Raw genomic sequence first — 18055 nt, 5'->3', positions numbered from 1 at the left:
AAAATATACAAAGCTGTTTACTATATGAACCTTACAGTAATTGTTTAAAGTTTAAACAAGTGTTTAAATCTTAAGCAACAAAGTATAATTTTCAATATCTAATCTTCAATAAATTAAACATGAATGTTTAAACGGTTAAACAAATACTGTAAGGTTCATATAGTAGACAGCGTTGTATAAAATCTTAAACAGCGTTTTTACTGTGTATAAAGAAATGCATCTCAACAATGCAGTCTGATATCACAGACTAGTCAACAATGTTCAAACAAAGTTGGCCCCTTTATTTCATGCCCGCTAAGTTCAGTATTGACATAAGTTTCTCAATGCATACATTGAAATCTATATATGTATTCCATTGTAAATTTCATGCATTAAGACAAGAATGGAGTGATTTACGCACAGGGAGGCTACTGAGTATTTAAATTATGTAAGTATTAAAATGTTTGTGATTGTGTAAAGCTTGTGGAACATACAAGGCCTATACAGGCGATCAAAAACAGAATCAGTCTGAGTAGTATTCGGGCTTGACATTGTATTTTCGTGTTAGCGTTCTGCTGTGTCAGAGTTGCTCTGTTGATCTCATCAAAACGCTTTAGGGCTTGTGGACCCGTAGGGTATATATCGTGAACAATATGCGACAGGCCAAGAAAAACGCCGTGTAAAGCTTTATACAACGATGTTTACTATATGAAACGTACAGTAGTTCTTCACAGTTTAAATAACCATGCTTAATCTATTGAGAATTAAACAATAAACTCTGCTGTTTAAGATTTTAAACACTTGTTTGAACTGGTTAAACAACCACTGTATGGTTATTATAGTAAAGAGTGTTGTATAACATTAATCTTTTAAACAGCGTTTTAACTGTGTATTGGGTGATTAAACGTAATTGCAGAAGCGGCTGTCACTGATTTGTGACGCAAATTTATTATACTCATATTTTAAATTCAAAATATTTACCTTAATGTCATTCACGTTAATAAAGCTATCCGCAGTATACCAGTATCATTTTTTTTTGGCGCTTGACTTATAATTAGCTATGAACTTCTGATAAAAATCATCATTTCAGAATGTTATAAATATGTTTTGATTTCCCCATTACACAGAATGACAATTGCCAGTTTGATATATAATAATGTTCTTGTGTATTCCGCGTTCATATCGTATTTGAGTTAAATGAAAGCTGCGATGTCAATGGTCCACAGAGTAAAATCTCCGATTTATACACGTTTGAATCCGTGTCCTCAGACTGTTTTGTTAGGGATTTTTGCTTTCATGATGCATGACGGATTAAAAAAGAAAAACCTTAGAACATGTATTGTCAAATGCATATGAAGTAGTCTGCAGGCACAGACCCTGATTGAAACTTTGATCAACAAGTGTGTCTCCACGCAAAGACTAGCACATACAAATCTTGCTGTTTCAGGGCCTTCAGTACACAAGGCATGAGTAGGCTGCAATTCAGACCCTTTACTCGAGTGAACGGTTTGCCCAGCAGACTACAGCATAGAAGCATACGAAGAAGTCTTTGACGAAAGCTGGTGAATTCAAACATTTCATCCGGCATCATCAACCAAGAATAAAAAGCAATAGGAACGAGATTTTCACGCAAATGGAGGGAAAGGAAAAAAGATTGACTAAATAACTAATCCCAATCGAGGTCCTCCTCAATAAATCTTACCATTACTAAACTAACAGAGTGAACGGTATAAAACACAATCAATACAAAAGTTGATTGGCTAATAAAACGCATTTATGCCCTTCATCATAAAAAGACATTGATAAAATCACAAACAAAACAGACTACTAGTATAAGAGAATCTAATAAAAAGTAGTTAAACCAAAAATGGTTAAAGAAAGAATCGCCCTTTTTTGCGAGGGCCTTAATACCCCCAACCACCAACGTGCCACCGCCAACAAAATATCCCCATACACCTCTTTCGGGCCCAAGCTAGCCAATATCTCGTAAACAATATGAGTCAGGTCATCAGAACCGCCTCCAACGTAGGGCCTACTGACCTTGGCTTTTAACCTAATGATAACCGGTGCATATGATGTATTATAAACCAAAGTTCGGACTATATGCGCACTCGATGTGTCACATGATTCATGATGTGAAGTGCGTATAAGCTTCATAAACTTTTATAGAATTAACTCGTGATTAATTGTTTTTTTTTTGTGACGTTCTTGTCAATGCGGGGAAACAACTTTACATTTAGAACAAACTAGTGTTAAAAGTTCGATTTGAATGTTACGTTGCTACATTATTTCTCAACATAAAACGCGCTGGCAAAAAATATAGAAAATGTCTTGTGATTATTATTACCTATTTGTTTTGTTAAAAGTGATATGTGCATCAAAATTTTTGCCCAGTTCGCATGGTGATTTTGAATCCATATCTGATCCCATATTCAAGTTCAAATTCAATTCTATTTGTAATAGAAATAATATATATCAAAATCCTACACGAACCGTGCAATTCAATTCAATAACGGATTGCAACGGATACAAATATTTATGTTTATATATGGTATACAATGTGTTTTTGTTTGATGGAAGTGAAATAAAAAAAAATTGAATTTGAATTTGAATAACTTTTTTATTTTTATTTTTAATTGTAAAACAAAAAGGTGAAGGGGAATGGGAACGGTTTTGAAATTGGGGGCTGACCATGAAAAATTCACAATCAGAAGTCATTTTTACGTTTTGTACACGGTTTGGGGGGAAAAAGTGGATAGACTGAAGCCCCCCCCCCCCCATTTTCGCGGGCCCTTAGGGGTGTCAGAAACGTAGGTCAGGGATGTAAACAAAAGGTTAAACTCTTATCAATAAGGTTATGCATGAAAAAATGAAACGTGATATACTGGCAATAAATCTGTCAAAACATTTATTGCATATACATCAAGTGAAAAGAATATATTCTAATGTATTTGCATTATAAATGATGTGTGTGATCACTATAATGAGTTAAAAATTGTCGTTCCACGTGACAGAATATATTCTCGTCATAGAAAGAACGTGCCATACCAAAGGCTAATTTTGAATGGTAATAAATAGATTTAGGAGTTCTTGGGTTGTCATCGAGGTTGGAACTAATGCAGGCCAAAAATTTATCGAGGGCTATTTTCATTTTTGTGATTTAAAAAGCACCCTTGAATAGTTCCACAATTTTTGGGGGCCACTGGGGCTATTTTTCATATGTTTATCTATGTTCATTGCTGATTTTTTTTATAAGGCCAGGCTTCACGGTCGTTGGTAATCTGGAAATGTCAACATAGACTTACAGCAAGGCTTCACACTATTTCTTGTAGGTAATAATAATAATAATGATAATGATAATAGCGGTATATTTACCCAGAGTAGCCACTTCAGTTCCGAAAACTGTTCTCCCAGCAGGCCCTGCTATTATTACCCCGGCTAAAGCTGGGCTGCCTAGGCGCTCAAGCATTCAAGGAATTAATCCTGCCGCGTACCCATTCACCTCGCCTTGGTCGAGTACAGCACTGTGTGGACAAATTTCTTGCTGAAGAAAAACACGCCATGGCTAGGATTCGAACCCACGACCCTCTGTTTGAAAGGCAAGAGTAAGAATCACTAGACCACGACGTGCCCCCAAAAATCATCATATTTTATTTTTGTTTTGGTTGCCCGAAATTAAAATTCAATAGCCCAAAAAGTATTGCAAACATTAAAGATAAATTTGAAACGTGACAAAAAAATCAAAGCCATCAATATTATTGGTTTTTTTTTTTCTTATGCTATTTAGAGCTTTGAATTGACGAAAACCTGTTAAAGAATTTACGATCCTTTAAAGATTTAATATTTACTACTTCAGAGATATACTCACTAACATGCGATATGTGATATGTGAGCTGCCCCCCCCCCCCGCGCGCACACATACACACCCACCCCACCCCCAACACACACCCTGACACACACCGTCATGCATCGGATATGACATTTTCAGGCACATTGCTCAAACACATTTCAAAAAATCGGTTCCACATGTTTCCATTATTACCAAGTCAATTGTATGATAGAATATAGGCCTGCTGTTCCTCGATTGACAAAACAACTCAGGAAATATTCTACAAGGCTTGCACTATGGGCCTTTTCACACGTGAATCTTGAATCATCATTGTGATGATGATTGTAATTCGTCTTTAGAATCAACGGATCTTTCACACGGTAAATTCGTACCTTAATTTGAGTGGACCCTAGCTGGAATTCACCCCTGTGCATGCTGAGTAGGATTTGAATTCGTGATTGTCATTAGCGTTCGTCATTCTAATTTGGTTTCACACGTGCTAAAATTCCTCATTAGCCTTATTTTTCATTGGAATCATCATTCAAATTACGATTTTTTTTTCCGTGTAAAAGGGCGGTATATAAACTCGCTGAAAAGAACGTTGTATCACACAGTGTGAAATTCCCAGTGTGTTTACATATTGCACAATGGGAAGATGTGTTCCACTATTGAAATGCTCAAATTCAACATGATAGTTCGCGAAATCCAGGGCCCCGTTACACAAAGAATAGCGATCAATCGCTAATTTGAAAGAACGATTTTGATTGGCTCCTAGTCAGTGTACTGAGAAATATGGTATATGGATCATGGTATATGATCTTGATAGGCCATTTCATTTAGCGATTTATCGCTAACCTTTGTGTTACGAGGCCTAGACCGTTTGACCTTCCGGCCGAACCGGATGTGAATCAACAATGCTATTAAATTCAAACAACCTACTTATAAACTTTACTGAATTTACATTGCAGAAGAGGCGCACACAATGGAAGACAGTGCGTATGACGAGTTGGTGAGAGGGCGCAGTGTCAACGAGGATGACTTCAGTACTAATTCTGGCAACCCTACGAAAACCCCAAGCATCAACGCGAGTTATATCCCAGTACCCAACCCATCATTGCATCCTGAGAAAGCCTTTCAGGTCAATCTCGAGAGGGCGCGCTCTAGGTACCTAACGGTCGAACTGCCACTTCTTCTAGTGACTTTGAGCATAAGTATTCTCAGCACGTTGCGGTCGGAATACCTCAGGGAGCGGATAGCAAGGGATGTCTACCACTACAACACATCGACGCACAATAAAACATGTGGTGGAAATTCTTCGAGTGTTGAAGATGGCATCCAAGCTACAACTGCCCAGTGGCTTCTTATTCTTGGTGCAATAAACGCAATTCCAGGTAAGTGAAGATGGATTATTGAAGCCTGGTTTCAAATTCTTTGGTGTAATCAATCTATGGGTCATTATGCTTTCGGGCTAACCCGCGTTGGTCAAGTTTTTTTGTGTGAATCGGTCTCAATATTCACAAAAGGTCTGATGCTCACTTGGGCTAATTATCTCTTGGTCTAATAAGTTGGTCTGATTCGTCCAATCTAAAGTAAAACGAGCCAGAGAACGTGGCAAGCAGTTCTGGTAATTGGGTGAAATAGCTACACGTCACGTTGAAAAGACGAAATAGTAAGAAGATGAGCTAGTTGGATACAAAACGAACTTATAGACCTTTGTCTTGTGACAAAAGAAAAGGTTAGCCATTGGAAGGGCAATTTATGTACCCATGATTACATTGGTCATTATGTGAAAGGACAGCATTGTCAGAAGCGTTGTGTAATGAGAGCCAGATCGAGTTTGACTAACTTAAATAGATCGAGCGATATGTTTTATTCGACAAAGTATTTTACTGGCAGTTGGTTACCAAATGAACCGTGCTCTTCAGTCAATCAATGTCTAGGAAAGTTGTAAGATCTGACATGACTTACGACAAATGTTTAATGCTCTCCATGAGTGTATTGATATTGTGAAGGTTTTAAATCATCCGTTCCCTCTCCTCGATCTTGTTTCTATGATTCTTTTCACCGTGGTCTTGACTGATTGTTCCATTTCAGGTCTGTTCATGGCTATAATCCTCGGATCCATCAGCGACCGGCTCGGCCGTAAACCGGCCCTGGGATTGTGCCTTTTCGGTTACCTCTTAAACACCGCTGGCAATATCCTCGTCATCTACTTCCACCTCCCCATCCCGGCCTTCATCGCCGGGGATCTCATCGGCGGTCTCGGCGGAGGGCTTTCGCTGCTCCTCTCAACGAGTGCAGCCTACGTGTCCGACTTGTCCTCAGCGAAAACGAGAACGATGCGTATTGTCATCGTAGAGACCATGCTGTTTGTTGGGTTCGGGATCGGACAAATAGCGCTTGGGTTTACTCTGCAGGAGAGTCAGGACCCGACGCTCAATAAGTATCTTCCCCCGCTGTGGATAGCTTTAGGGTGTACCCTTGCATCACTGGTGTATGTTCTTTCCCCATGGTTGATCATCGAGACTGTTGATAGGAAGAAGGCTGATAAGGCCGGTTCACAAGTAACAAAGGTCCTAGTCGGAATCTATCACTTATTGAAGGTGAGATTATGCGAAACACGATGGGAATGAAGTATTCTTTAGTTCATTTTTGAAGAACTTAGACGGACCTAGAATATAAAAAAGTGTTCTGTAAATCTACAGCCTGTTTGAAAGTTAATAACATAGTGTACTGATTACATTAATGAAATGCATCCCATAACCTCCCCCCCCCCCCCTTGCCTTCCAATCAGGTTAAAGGGGGAGCAAATATTTCAGAGGCTCAACGCGTGTCTGGCGGTTTTCAGACATCCTTTTCAATTTGAAGTATTATCGTTACTCACTTAGACCTTGTGTCTGACCAAAATATATAGTCTTTGTACATTATGTTGTACCGCTGAACTTCGTTGGCCCCACGTACCTCTGTGATGGGAATAGTAGTAATAATAGTAATAGTAGTAATAGACTGTTAACATATCCCTTGATTGAAAAGACGATTATTTCTGTCTACCCTTCTGTGATATCAGTTATTTTCTTCTCATGCAGGAAAATACAGATAAACGGCGAATGAAAGTGATTGGCTATACTGTCATCATGATGTTCGCCGTTTTTGTAGTCCAATCAGCATCTCAGGTTTTCGTCGTTTACAGCTTGGGTGAGCCCTTCTGTCTAGGGCCTTTGGAAGTGTCCTTCGTCAGTGTCACATCCGTTGTCTCTGGATCCATAGGTAAGTCATGCAGGAACTTCATCGAAGTCTGTCAGTATATCGAGACTCTAATGACCACAGTACTTAGTACTTTGGATGTGCCCTTTCGTCAGCATTACGTCTGTGGTCTTTGGGTCCGTAGGGAGGTCACGGAAGAGCTGTGGCCGATGTCGGTCAGCTTACTGAAACTATAATTTCCACTAGTTGTCAATGGAGCTCCTGCACAATAAGTAAATAGATCCTTTGGGTCATCTGCTTAGGGCTTTTGGATTCGTCTTTCGTCAGCATCACATCTGTGGGCTTTGGGTCCATATGGAGAAGTCATGCATGAGCGTTAATCGAACTCCGTCAGCTTATTGATTCTAATATGACAACTTGCTCGGGAGCTCCTGTGTGATAGGTAAATACGAATTGTTTATGTGTCCTTCACTAGCACCACATCTGTGACCTTTGGGTCCATAGGGACTACTTCCAAGAGTTGTCGACGTCTGTCAGCTTATCGAAACTATAATGTCCACTGGCTCCTGCGTGATAAGTAAGTCGAAAATTTGAGCTTTTTTATCTACCATCGGATGTGTCATTGGTCAGTGTCACACATGTCATCTCTGGGTCCATAGGTAAGTCATGCATGAGCTGTCATCAACGTCAACTCTTAGTCCTTTGGTAAGTCATGCACGAGCTGTCATCAACGTAAACTCTTAGTCCTTTGGTAAGTCATGCACGAGCTGTCATCAACGTAAACTCTGGGTCCATAGGTAAGTCATGCATGAGCTGTCATCAACGTCAGCTCTGGGTTCATAGGTAAGTCATGCATGAGCTGTCATCAACGTCAACTTTGGGTCCATAGGTAAGTCATGCATGAGCTGTTATCACCGTCAACTTTGGGTCCATAGGTAAGTCATGCATGAGCTGTCATCAACGTCAGCTCTGGGTTCATAGGTAAGTCATGCATGAGCTGTCATCAACGTCAACTTTGGGTCCATAGGTAAGTCATGCAGGAGCTCTCATCGACGTCTATCATTTTTATTAAGATATGAAGACTCTTATTAATGGAAAATTACAGCAATAAAAGGATTTTTTAATGTTGCTAATTTGTTGTATTAAAGGGGATTTAGTAGTATGTTTATAAATGTCCTGCAAGTGTTAATAATTACGTGAGGATATACTGTCTGTATTTAGTATTCAAATAATTCTTGTAGATACCGTATATACTAGTACTTTGTATTCATTCAGCATTGATTGTGTGATAATGCGTTGCACCTTCTGTAGCGTTGTGGCCCAGTGGATTACTCTTCTGATTTATATGCAGAGGGTCGTAGGTTCGAACCCTAGCCATGGTATAATTTCCTTCAACAAGAAATTCATCCACGCTGTGCTGCACTCAACCAAGGTAAGATGATTGGTTACCTGGCAGTAATTAATTCCTTGAAATGCCACCGCGCTGTAAAAGACCGTGAAGCTAAAGCCAAGGTAACAATATCCAAGTCCTTTGGAAGCGTATAGGGACGTTATGACATAATGTGATGTGCGCTATACAAGAACTGCGTTGTTATTATATTATTATTATACTATTGTTTCAGGAATGATTGTGGATGGTACGGTACATGTTGACAAATGTAATATTTCATTTCAATAACTATCGTTTCAGGAATGATTGTTGGTGGTGCGGTGCTACCTCGATTCCTTAACGATAACTGGATACTTCAGATATGTTTGGTGAATTCCATATTGACCAGTTTAATTACAGGCTTGGCGACAACGAAATGGATGCTATATCTAAGTGAGTATTAGAGTGTGGGTCTCGTGAAAATGAAGTTTACATAAGTGATAACAAAATAATCATGCAGTATTCCGCCCATAAATAATATAACGTTTATTACTTCATAAATATGGAAATGATGATGACTGGAATTTCAACGCTGCGATATTTTTCTTGTACTCGAAATAATGGCGTTTGACTCTTTTTGTGAATTCGTAAAAAGTACAATCCGAAATAAAGTTATATTCATGTAAGATTTTTTCTGTATTTCACGACTGATAGTAATAAAAGTGCATTTACATCATGTGTTTTTTCAGATAATCATCTAATATCGTATATTTATTTTTATGCATTTGAAGGTTCTGCTCTCAGTCTTGTGAAGGCTCTTTCGTTCCCAGTGATACGATCTCAACTATCCAAGATGTCTGCCGCACATGAGAAAGGTACACAAGAAACTTGCAATCAATTGCAAGTCAAGTCTGGGTTAAACAAAAGTCAGTCATAATTTTAGCAATTAATTCCCACTTGGTGCTCTAGTGCCCTTTGGTAAGGCATTAATCCTCATTACCAGGTCCGGAGATGACCTAAAGACGTCGGTCCTCTGGTTGTTACAAGCATTCATGTTTTCTTAGAAACCAGGTTAAAAAATCACCGTCGTGGCAAATTTGCACTTGATTTCTAGTCCGCTAGTTAAACCGACTGAAGATCGACTAGTGATATGACATTAGAAAAAAGTTGCAATCGATCGGGACTTGGCTTGGTTGATGTGACTGAATGATTAAGACCGGGTTACACCGGAACCGAAGCAGCTCCGAATCCACGCATTCGGTTGGTTTCAGGAGTATTCTGTTCTCAGCGAATGCGAGAAAATTCAGGAAGGATTGGGGAACATTCGAATCCACCGAAACCATCAGAATTAGGCCTAATTCGGCTAGAATCGGTCCGAATTTTTTCAGGAGAATTCGGTTTTGGTGTAACTCTTGCTTTAAAGGGGAACTTTACAATGACATCATTTAAGTTTGACCTTGAAAAATAAAATGTAAGATATTGACAGCAACATATCCCTGCTAGAACGAACACAGTGTCACACAGAGTGTTCACGTAGTGGACTATGTGAAATATTATTCACATTGTTTAAACTGCAAAAGACCATTTTTCGTCAGCTCCGAAACCTTTGACGAAATTGCTGTTCCGGGGGTCCGTTTCATAAAGCTGTTCGTCAGTTAGGAGCGACTTTAAGAACGACTGGTGATCCTTTCTTACGCGCTAAACCATCGCCAAATTATTATACCATTTACCACAAGAAAGGATCACCAGTCGTTCTTAAAGTCGCTCCCAATTTACAAACAGCTCTATGAAATGGTGCCCTGGTTCACCAATATTCGACAAAGACCTCCCAGCTATTTAATGTCATTTGAAGAGTGTTTTAGAAGCATTTGCTGTGTTCTTGAGCCTGTCCCCGTTGCATACTTGCGAAAAGTCTCTAATATTCATTTTTTTTCTCGAAATGAAGGACTAATGTTGGCTTTCATTGGCTGTATGGATGGATTGGCGGGATTCCTATCACCTCTTATTTCAAATTCCATCTACTCCAGTACATTATACTTCTATCCGCCCTTCGTCTTCTTTTTCCTATGCGGTCTGCACATCATCCCGATCATTGTAACAGGGTAAGTTTGATTACCCGCTGAATTATTTTATTTTCTATGACTCCAGATTTCCATTTTGAACGATTGACACTGATGATTATTATACATGTATAGATGTTGTCCGAGAGCTTTTGCCATTTATTAGCTTCTCTAATATGAAGTTAGGGGAGAAAACTAATTATTACGATTGTTGAATTTAATTGTACGAATGTGCTCAATTGCAACATCAGCGTGCAAAGGATAGATCAAGTATTTCTATTATCTAAATGATAGTTAGCATGAGCGGATCCAGCCACCCACCCCCCCCCCCCCCACACACACACACACACACACACATCCACCCTATTCGTGGTGCCAACAAGGTTGATAGCAGGGACAGGTAGAAAAAAAGAGAAGAGTGAAGGTAAAAGAGAGGAGAAAAAAAGAAAAAGGAAAATGACAAAAAGAAGAAGAAAAGTTATTTAAATAAGGGAAGGCGGGTGCAGAATTTTATTACACAAACAAAAATGTGTCTCTATTTAAAAGGGAAAATCCGCTTGCCCTACATGATATCCTGCCGGTAAAAAAAAAATATAGATAAAATGTACTCGTAATTAAATATTTATGACTGACCATCCACCCGACCTCGGCTTTTTGCACAGCTTCCAGTCGGGGGGAAATGAGGATCAAAATATCTCCCAACCCCCCTTTGGCAAATGATTGGACTCACTCGATACAGTATAAGTTTGATATGAATCGAAAGTAACGAGGAGATGCCTGAATGCAAGAGCTATCCGAATCACAAAGAAAGATCTATCCATGGACCCTATCTAAAACCAGTCGTCCACTTAAAATTGAGGAGAAAGTTTCGCAAAATGCTAGTCCATGGCTTGATTGAAAGTTTTCACAACTGGATATTTTTTTAATTACAGAAAATAAGATCAAACAGTAAAAAAATAATTAAGAATAATGGTCAATTATTACTGAATGCCGAAAGAATAGAAATCAAGAATAGGGAAAAGTGGTATGCAAATCAGAGTGGACATAACGGCCGTATGAAATACAAGTTCGACATCATTCCGTGAAAGGCATTAGTTTACCCTTCCAATTCAATCACACATCGGGATGAAATAAACGTTTAATGCCAGTCCGACTATATTGAAATCGTAAACCCAATGGCCCGTATTCTGAACTCGGGTTTAAATTAAACTCTGGTTTAAAGTTGTGGTTTAACTATGGAGAGCGAATTGGAGCACAAATCCTTAATAGTACACATTCAAATTATTAACTCTTATGGCACCAAAATTGTTAATAAAAGTCGGGGAATGATAGCTGAAGTATTTTCCTTCATTATGAAAGTAAAAGGAAACAAAATACTCAACATAAGAAATATAGAACAATATTGAACTTTTGGCTTCTCCATAATTTTAGCACAGAGTTAGACCGTGGTCTAAGTTAAACCTTACTTCAGAATACGGGCCAATAATTTTACGAATAATATGGCATAATACTACGGATATATTGTACAATGTTAAGCATTTTTTTCACCTGTGATTTATTTTGTCTCCCCTTAACCACACAGCTTATTGCAGTTGAGTCAAAGGAACTCTTACAAGCAACTTGTCAACGACAGCGATGAAAAGGAAAACTAAATCAGAATGTGACAAAGGAGAATCTACTTATTTTGGCCAGAATTAAGTACTAAAGCGGTATTTTATATTGATACCATCATGTTGTTACCTCAACTTTGTTTACATACATTTTATATCATCATTTTAGATATTACCGCTAACGTGAAACTTACAGATCAATTCCCATTTATCAATATCACCTTACTATATTAAAGTACTGACGTCATGGATATTTTGGCATTCGTAAGCACAAGTGCACTTTTCCACTAAATAAATATGTTACATACTGTATCTCCCCAGGGATGTTTAACCTCGGAAATCGCACACGTTTTTTTTATTTTGATATTTGCATAATGTAATGTTGACCTTTTTATGTCTAGGCTCTATCGCAAGGCTGATTTCATATTTTTTCTTATTGTTTATGATTTCTTATTCATGGAGCAACCGATATATGCACCCAATATGCAAAGCAGATTTAATTGTTATTATTTGTTTACATACACAACGTTTTAAACAGGTTTTAATAAACAAATGATATATCTTCCTCATCTTCTTGTTACCAAAGATATATATATGCAAATACTATTATTCAGATTTTTATACGATATATTTATAGGTCTGTATATCATTTGTGTACAACTCTAAAAACAGTTTACCAAATATTGGGTAAAATGGGAACATGTATGCTTGCTGGGTAAAATGATACCAAATACTTTGTAAATTTTACGCAATGTTGCGTTGAAATTTACCCTTTAAACTTGCATTTTGCCCAATATGGGGAAAAATACACAGACATGCTTGTTCCCTGTCTACCAAATATTGGGTAAATTTTTACTCACTTTTTTAGAGTGTAAGTTAGAGCAGTAGAGAGTCTTTGCACAGCGACCTACGGAGGATTCAAGAACATAGAAAATGTATTGTTATGACAAAGAACAGCCAATAATCTTCGTCGATAATTGATGAATCAAAACAGCAGTTTAGTCAATGAGTCTGGACAAACGACATTTTTACAATTTTTCTTCAACGTATAATACTAAGGATGATGCTCCTGTTCCTGTTCGCACCAATTTTCGATAAAGACCTCCAAGCTGTTTTTTGTCATTTTGACGGGCATTTCCAATATATTTACTATATTCTTGAAACATTCGTACGTCGTGAAGCGAAAATTCCTACATCAAAGATCTTTGTTCAGTTATATATGTCATTGTATCTTCTTATAGCTGCTCCCTGTGTGATGACGACTTACCTGATATGAAATAACTACTTAAAAGAAAATTTGTTATTGCGCAATGAGCTCAATCTTTTTTTTTAAATACCACGTTGTTAATGAGACTTTGGTGCTATGATTTTGATATGTTGCTGTTGATTATATGTGCACTGAAATAAATAGATCAGTTAGTTTGTCGAATTCAATTACATGATCAATCAATCAATGGTGGGAAAAAAATATGTCATTCAATTATGCATGTACATGTATATTGTGCGAGAAAATACATAATTTTGACGATAATCAGTAAATAAAATCTTTGGAAGGGTGTATATATATATATTTATATATATATATATATATATATATATATATATATATATATATATATATATATATATATATACACGCTATATATATGTAATATGTATAGGTTTAATATATATAGGTTTAATTGTCTGTCTGCTGGAAAGTTAATATCATGGTTTCTACTTTCAACTATATTATATAGCTGTGGTGTGATTTTGTCATAAATTTTCACCATTATTACACCATTATGCTTATTATTATTTTCATGATTACAACTGAAATAAGACCATGTATGTACACACACACACACATATGTATATATATGTTTTTATATTATCAGAATATATATTTTATCTGAGATAACTCATCATTCATATTTTACCATTAGTGCAATCTTCGAATTTTATAATCTTTTGTGATGTTAAATCTGGTGCAATAATCAATTTGATAAGATTTTATGTGGAAATTCCTCTTTTTGATCAAAAATTTATATTAATCTATGTTTGCTGCCTGTGATAGAACTGAGACCCGTAACACAAAGATTAGTGATTAATCGTACACTTGATATTCACGATAATTGTACATTGTAGTCAATGCAATCAATCGTAAAAAGATTTCGATTGTTGCTATATAAGCTTCGTGTTGCCGGCCCTTGATCATACCATTATTAATTAATCGTGTTTACTTATTGACATGCGTCTGTTCATATCTGGGCCCCGTCTTACAAAGAGTTGCAATTGATCCGATCAACCACAACTATGGATGGCCAGCAACGTCATCATCTAAAATACAAATTTGTTCAAACTATTTTCTAGATATGATGTGTATTCATACATTCGTCGTTCTCTTGAAGATTCAGTGCGATTCTTTTTCTTTACTAAACGGATTATGCAAATTTTCTGTAGAAAGAAAATATGGTATGGATGGATTTTCCGTATAGTTGAGATTGATTGGATCAATCATAACTCTTTGTAAGACGGAGCCCAGATGTTTTTTTAAGTATATATGATATCGAATCCCTGGTAAGAACACAATATCACACAGTGTGTTCACATAACAGACTATGTAAACATGTGATTACACACTTCAAATGATCAAAAGAATAGTGTAAAGATTTACCACACTGTGTATTCAATGTGTCCACATAGCGGACTACGTAAAGATGTGATTCACATTGCTAAAATACGAAGCCTAACAGTGAGATATTCACACTGTGGAGACCTTAACATTGTGCGTGTTCACAGAATATACACATAGTGGACAATCTGAAAATGCGATTCCACACTGTTGAAATGCTCAAATTAGAATGAATGAAAATAAATTCACACTGTCGACACCTCAGTATGGGCTTTAACAGTGTTTTCAAATAGCGGACTATGAGAAGATATAGTTCACAGTATTGACATGCTCAAATTTTACATTGTGGAAATGATGTTACTCTGTGGACACCTTTGTATTATGCGTGTTCAACGGTGTCTACACTTTTCACACACTATGTGATAAAAGGTGTGAAAATGCGATTTCACTCTGTTAAGATACTCAACTTAAAAAAAATGAAGATGATTTCAGACTGTCGAAAATTTAATGTGGGCGTTCACAGCGTGTTCACATAGTGCACTTTGTGAAAATGTGATTCCACACTGTTGTAATGCTCAAATTTGGCAATGTGGAGATAATGCTACAGTGTGGACACCTCTATAGTGTGCATGTTCACAGTTTATTCGCAAGTGGACTCTTTGACCCGTATTCTGAAATCTAGTTTAACCTAGACCATGGTCTATAAGTTATGTGTTAAAATTATGGGAAGCCAAAAATTTAAAAATTGCATTTACACTATAATTGGTTGCCTATCTTTACTTGGCTTTTTCCTTGTGTTTTAATGACGGAGAGAGTAGTGTCAGTAATTATTCCCAGTCGATTGTGAATGATTTATGTTTCAAATGAGCTGACTATTAAACGTGTACTGTTAGCGATTTCTGTCACGATTGGCTTTCCATAGTTAAACCACAAGTTTAGACTAGGGTATGAATTAAACATGAGATCAGAGTACGGGCCTACAAAAAATGCGATTCCCACTGACTGTTGTAACACTCAAATCTCATAATATCAGTGAATGTGGAAATGCCTTCACACTTTCACGCCATGTTCCACACTGTCAGATAACCCTTTTGGAAACAGTGTGGGGAACTGTGAGTTATCTTCAGCATTGACCATGTTGACAGTGTGACGTACTGCCACCTCTACATTGATAATTCATTGTATATGGTCGTATTACCCTTATACATGTACATGTATTATGCGTTCATACTTATTATATAATAAATGTTAACCTAACAAATCATTACTCCAAAAATGTGTTTTTTCCAAAAAAATGTTCGATAAAGAGTTCTCATCAGCCCCAACATTAACATTCATAGTGAAATATCGTCACTAAATGAGAAGAAAAAAATAACATTTGCTGTAATTAATTTCCTTTTTGTTCATTTTATGTAACCGTTGTAACCGCCGAAGTGTATCAGCTAGCTCCTTGAAATGGATATATAAGTGAACATCTATCTTCAAATACCCTCGATGTAAATAAGGTCTATTTCGTCGACTCTGATTACAGCTGTATCTATTGTTAGATAAAAACAGGTCAATATCATGCACTCTCAAACCATCTTTTCAAATTAAAAATACATACCTCATCGGAGGGAGGGGCACTGATATGTACACTATAATATTCGGGGGCGCATTGATGTAAGGGTACACATCATGGTGCATGTGGGTAGACTTCGAAAACGCCACAAGCGAAGCAAGCGAGCGACAATGTCGTTTTACTTTCAAAATGAAAATGTAATTTTGTGATAGATATTGACGTAATATTCCACAATTAATATCATATTTCACTTTTTTTCTATTTCGTTTTTCCCCTTTTTTTCGAATTTTCCTTGGTTGTGGAACTTTGGTAGGTGGCCAAAGCTTGAATAGAATTTCTTTTATAAAATAAAAGGGTTTTGGGGGAGAAAGGCAGCAACATTTGAACGAATATGATCTATTCATCTTCAAATAGAAATATAAAGAAATTCAATAATGTGACCTTCTTATAAAGATATCTATTCAAATTTAAATATATTGTTTTAGAGTACAGATTCCTCAGTATCATACTTGTACTAGAATGGCACGTAAATAGCCAAGAGATTAGAAAGTATCTTGTGTCCGTTAAACAAAGATAACAAATGCACGATTTCTATAACAAGTTTACTGTCAGCCAATCAAAGGGAGATATTTCGGTAGCTTTTAACTGTTATTGAAACTTTGTTATAATAACAAGTTTTATGAAACGCGCCCTGACCTGGCGTGTTTTAGAATGGATGGTGGTAATCAATGTATTTTGACCTCGAGGTATACGGTCACGTGATTTCTCGTCATGCACCGGAAACAGGAAGGTGGTTGATGTGTTTTTCTTACCTCATTTCCATTGATAAAGCTTTTTAAATGTTAATTCATCATACCCATGCACCAGGGTCCCGTTGCAGAAGGAGTTGCGTTTAATTGCAATTAAAAGAATCATGCACAAGTCCAGATACTCGCATCTGATTGGTTAAAAATCAAGATGCGAATGATTTAAAGAGATGCGTTTGATTGCAACTACTTTTGCGATTGGGCCCATGCATATTAACCAACCAAGGTAACACTAGTTCGAAATATGTTTATTGACTGCAATAAACATGTATTTATTTAATGAAATACTATATCTTTGCTTTGTGATAACTAAACGAACTTTAGGGTTTTTCTCAATATCGTATCTTTCGATTTCTTTATTTTATTTCATAAAATGCTGGCTATGTTTATGGTAACTAAGCAAAATTTAGGGTTCTTGCTAATATCGTATTTTAAATTTATTTAACATTTTTTTTAAACAATAGGATTTTGCATTTGTTTTGTGGTAACTAGGCCTAAGCCATTTTAGGGATCTTCTCAATACCGTATTTCCAATATCTGTATTATTTTGTTTATTAAAATACTGTCTTTTTTGCTAAACAAACGAATTCCATATGTTTCTTCTCAATATCGTATTTTCATTTTATTCATCATTTTATTTACTAAAGAACTGTCTTTCTTTAGTGGAAACTAAACCAGCTTTAGGGTTGTTGCTAATATCGTATTTATCATTTCTTTATCATTTTTATTGTAAAATCAAATCCTCAGCTTTGCCTACTTTCAATTGTTTAAAGTTTTGAAAGTCTGTTCCCGCATGAGTTCTATGAACCAAATTCATTATCGGTCTTAATTACTTAACTTTATTATTCACACCCGTTTCTTTTTAAGTTCATATTTTAAGCACTTCTACTTATTTACGAATATCTTAAAGAGCCATGAACATCGAAAGGTTGACCTGAATATTTTTCCTTATTATTGAAACGACTGGGTCTGTTACGGAAGACTACTTATCCAGCACCTGAATTTTACTCATTTTGTCAATAT

The 18055-nt window shown here is 36.7% G+C and overlaps 1 protein-coding gene across 1 annotated transcript; it reads left to right on the top strand.

Moving 5' to 3' along the window:
- The first annotated feature begins 308 nt into the window (after nucleotides 1-308).
- On the top strand, nucleotides 309-13503 carry LOC129263298 (proton-coupled folate transporter-like). The gene is made up of 8 exons (XM_064100566.1): nucleotides 309-427; nucleotides 4777-5199; nucleotides 5903-6411; nucleotides 6895-7075; nucleotides 8703-8834; nucleotides 9173-9256; nucleotides 10327-10483; nucleotides 12024-13503. The coding sequence occupies exons 2-8, from the start codon at nucleotides 4791-4793 to the stop codon at nucleotides 12091-12093; spliced, it is 1542 nt and encodes a 513-aa protein (XP_063956636.1). The 5' UTR covers nucleotides 309-427; nucleotides 4777-4790; the 3' UTR covers nucleotides 12094-13503.
- Nucleotides 13504-18055: the final 4552 nt, after the last annotated feature.

The sequence above is a fragment of the Lytechinus pictus genome, chromosome 6 (assembly GCF_037042905.1).
Source record: "Lytechinus pictus isolate F3 Inbred chromosome 6, Lp3.0, whole genome shotgun sequence".
In the NCBI taxonomy this organism is placed as follows: domain Eukaryota; kingdom Metazoa; phylum Echinodermata; class Echinoidea; order Temnopleuroida; family Toxopneustidae; genus Lytechinus; species Lytechinus pictus.
Note: the sequence above shows the minus strand (reverse complement) of the source record. Positions and strands in the feature narration are given on the sequence as shown.

What these genes read in the sequence shown, in the direction of transcription:
- LOC129263298 (XM_064100566.1), top strand. Translation starts at nt 4,791, where the DNA reads ATGGAAGACAGTGCGTATGACGAGTTGGTGAGAGGGCGCAGTGTCAAC. An exon ending in GAATCTATCACTTATTGAAG is followed by an intron (nt 6,412 to 6,894) that starts GTGAGATTATGC and finishes CTTCTCATGCAG; the next exon opens with GAAAATACAGATAAACGGCG. An exon ending in ATCCCGATCATTGTAACAGG is followed by an intron (nt 10,484 to 12,023) that starts GTAAGTTTGATT and finishes TTAACCACACAG; the next exon opens with CTTATTGCAGTTGAGTCAAA.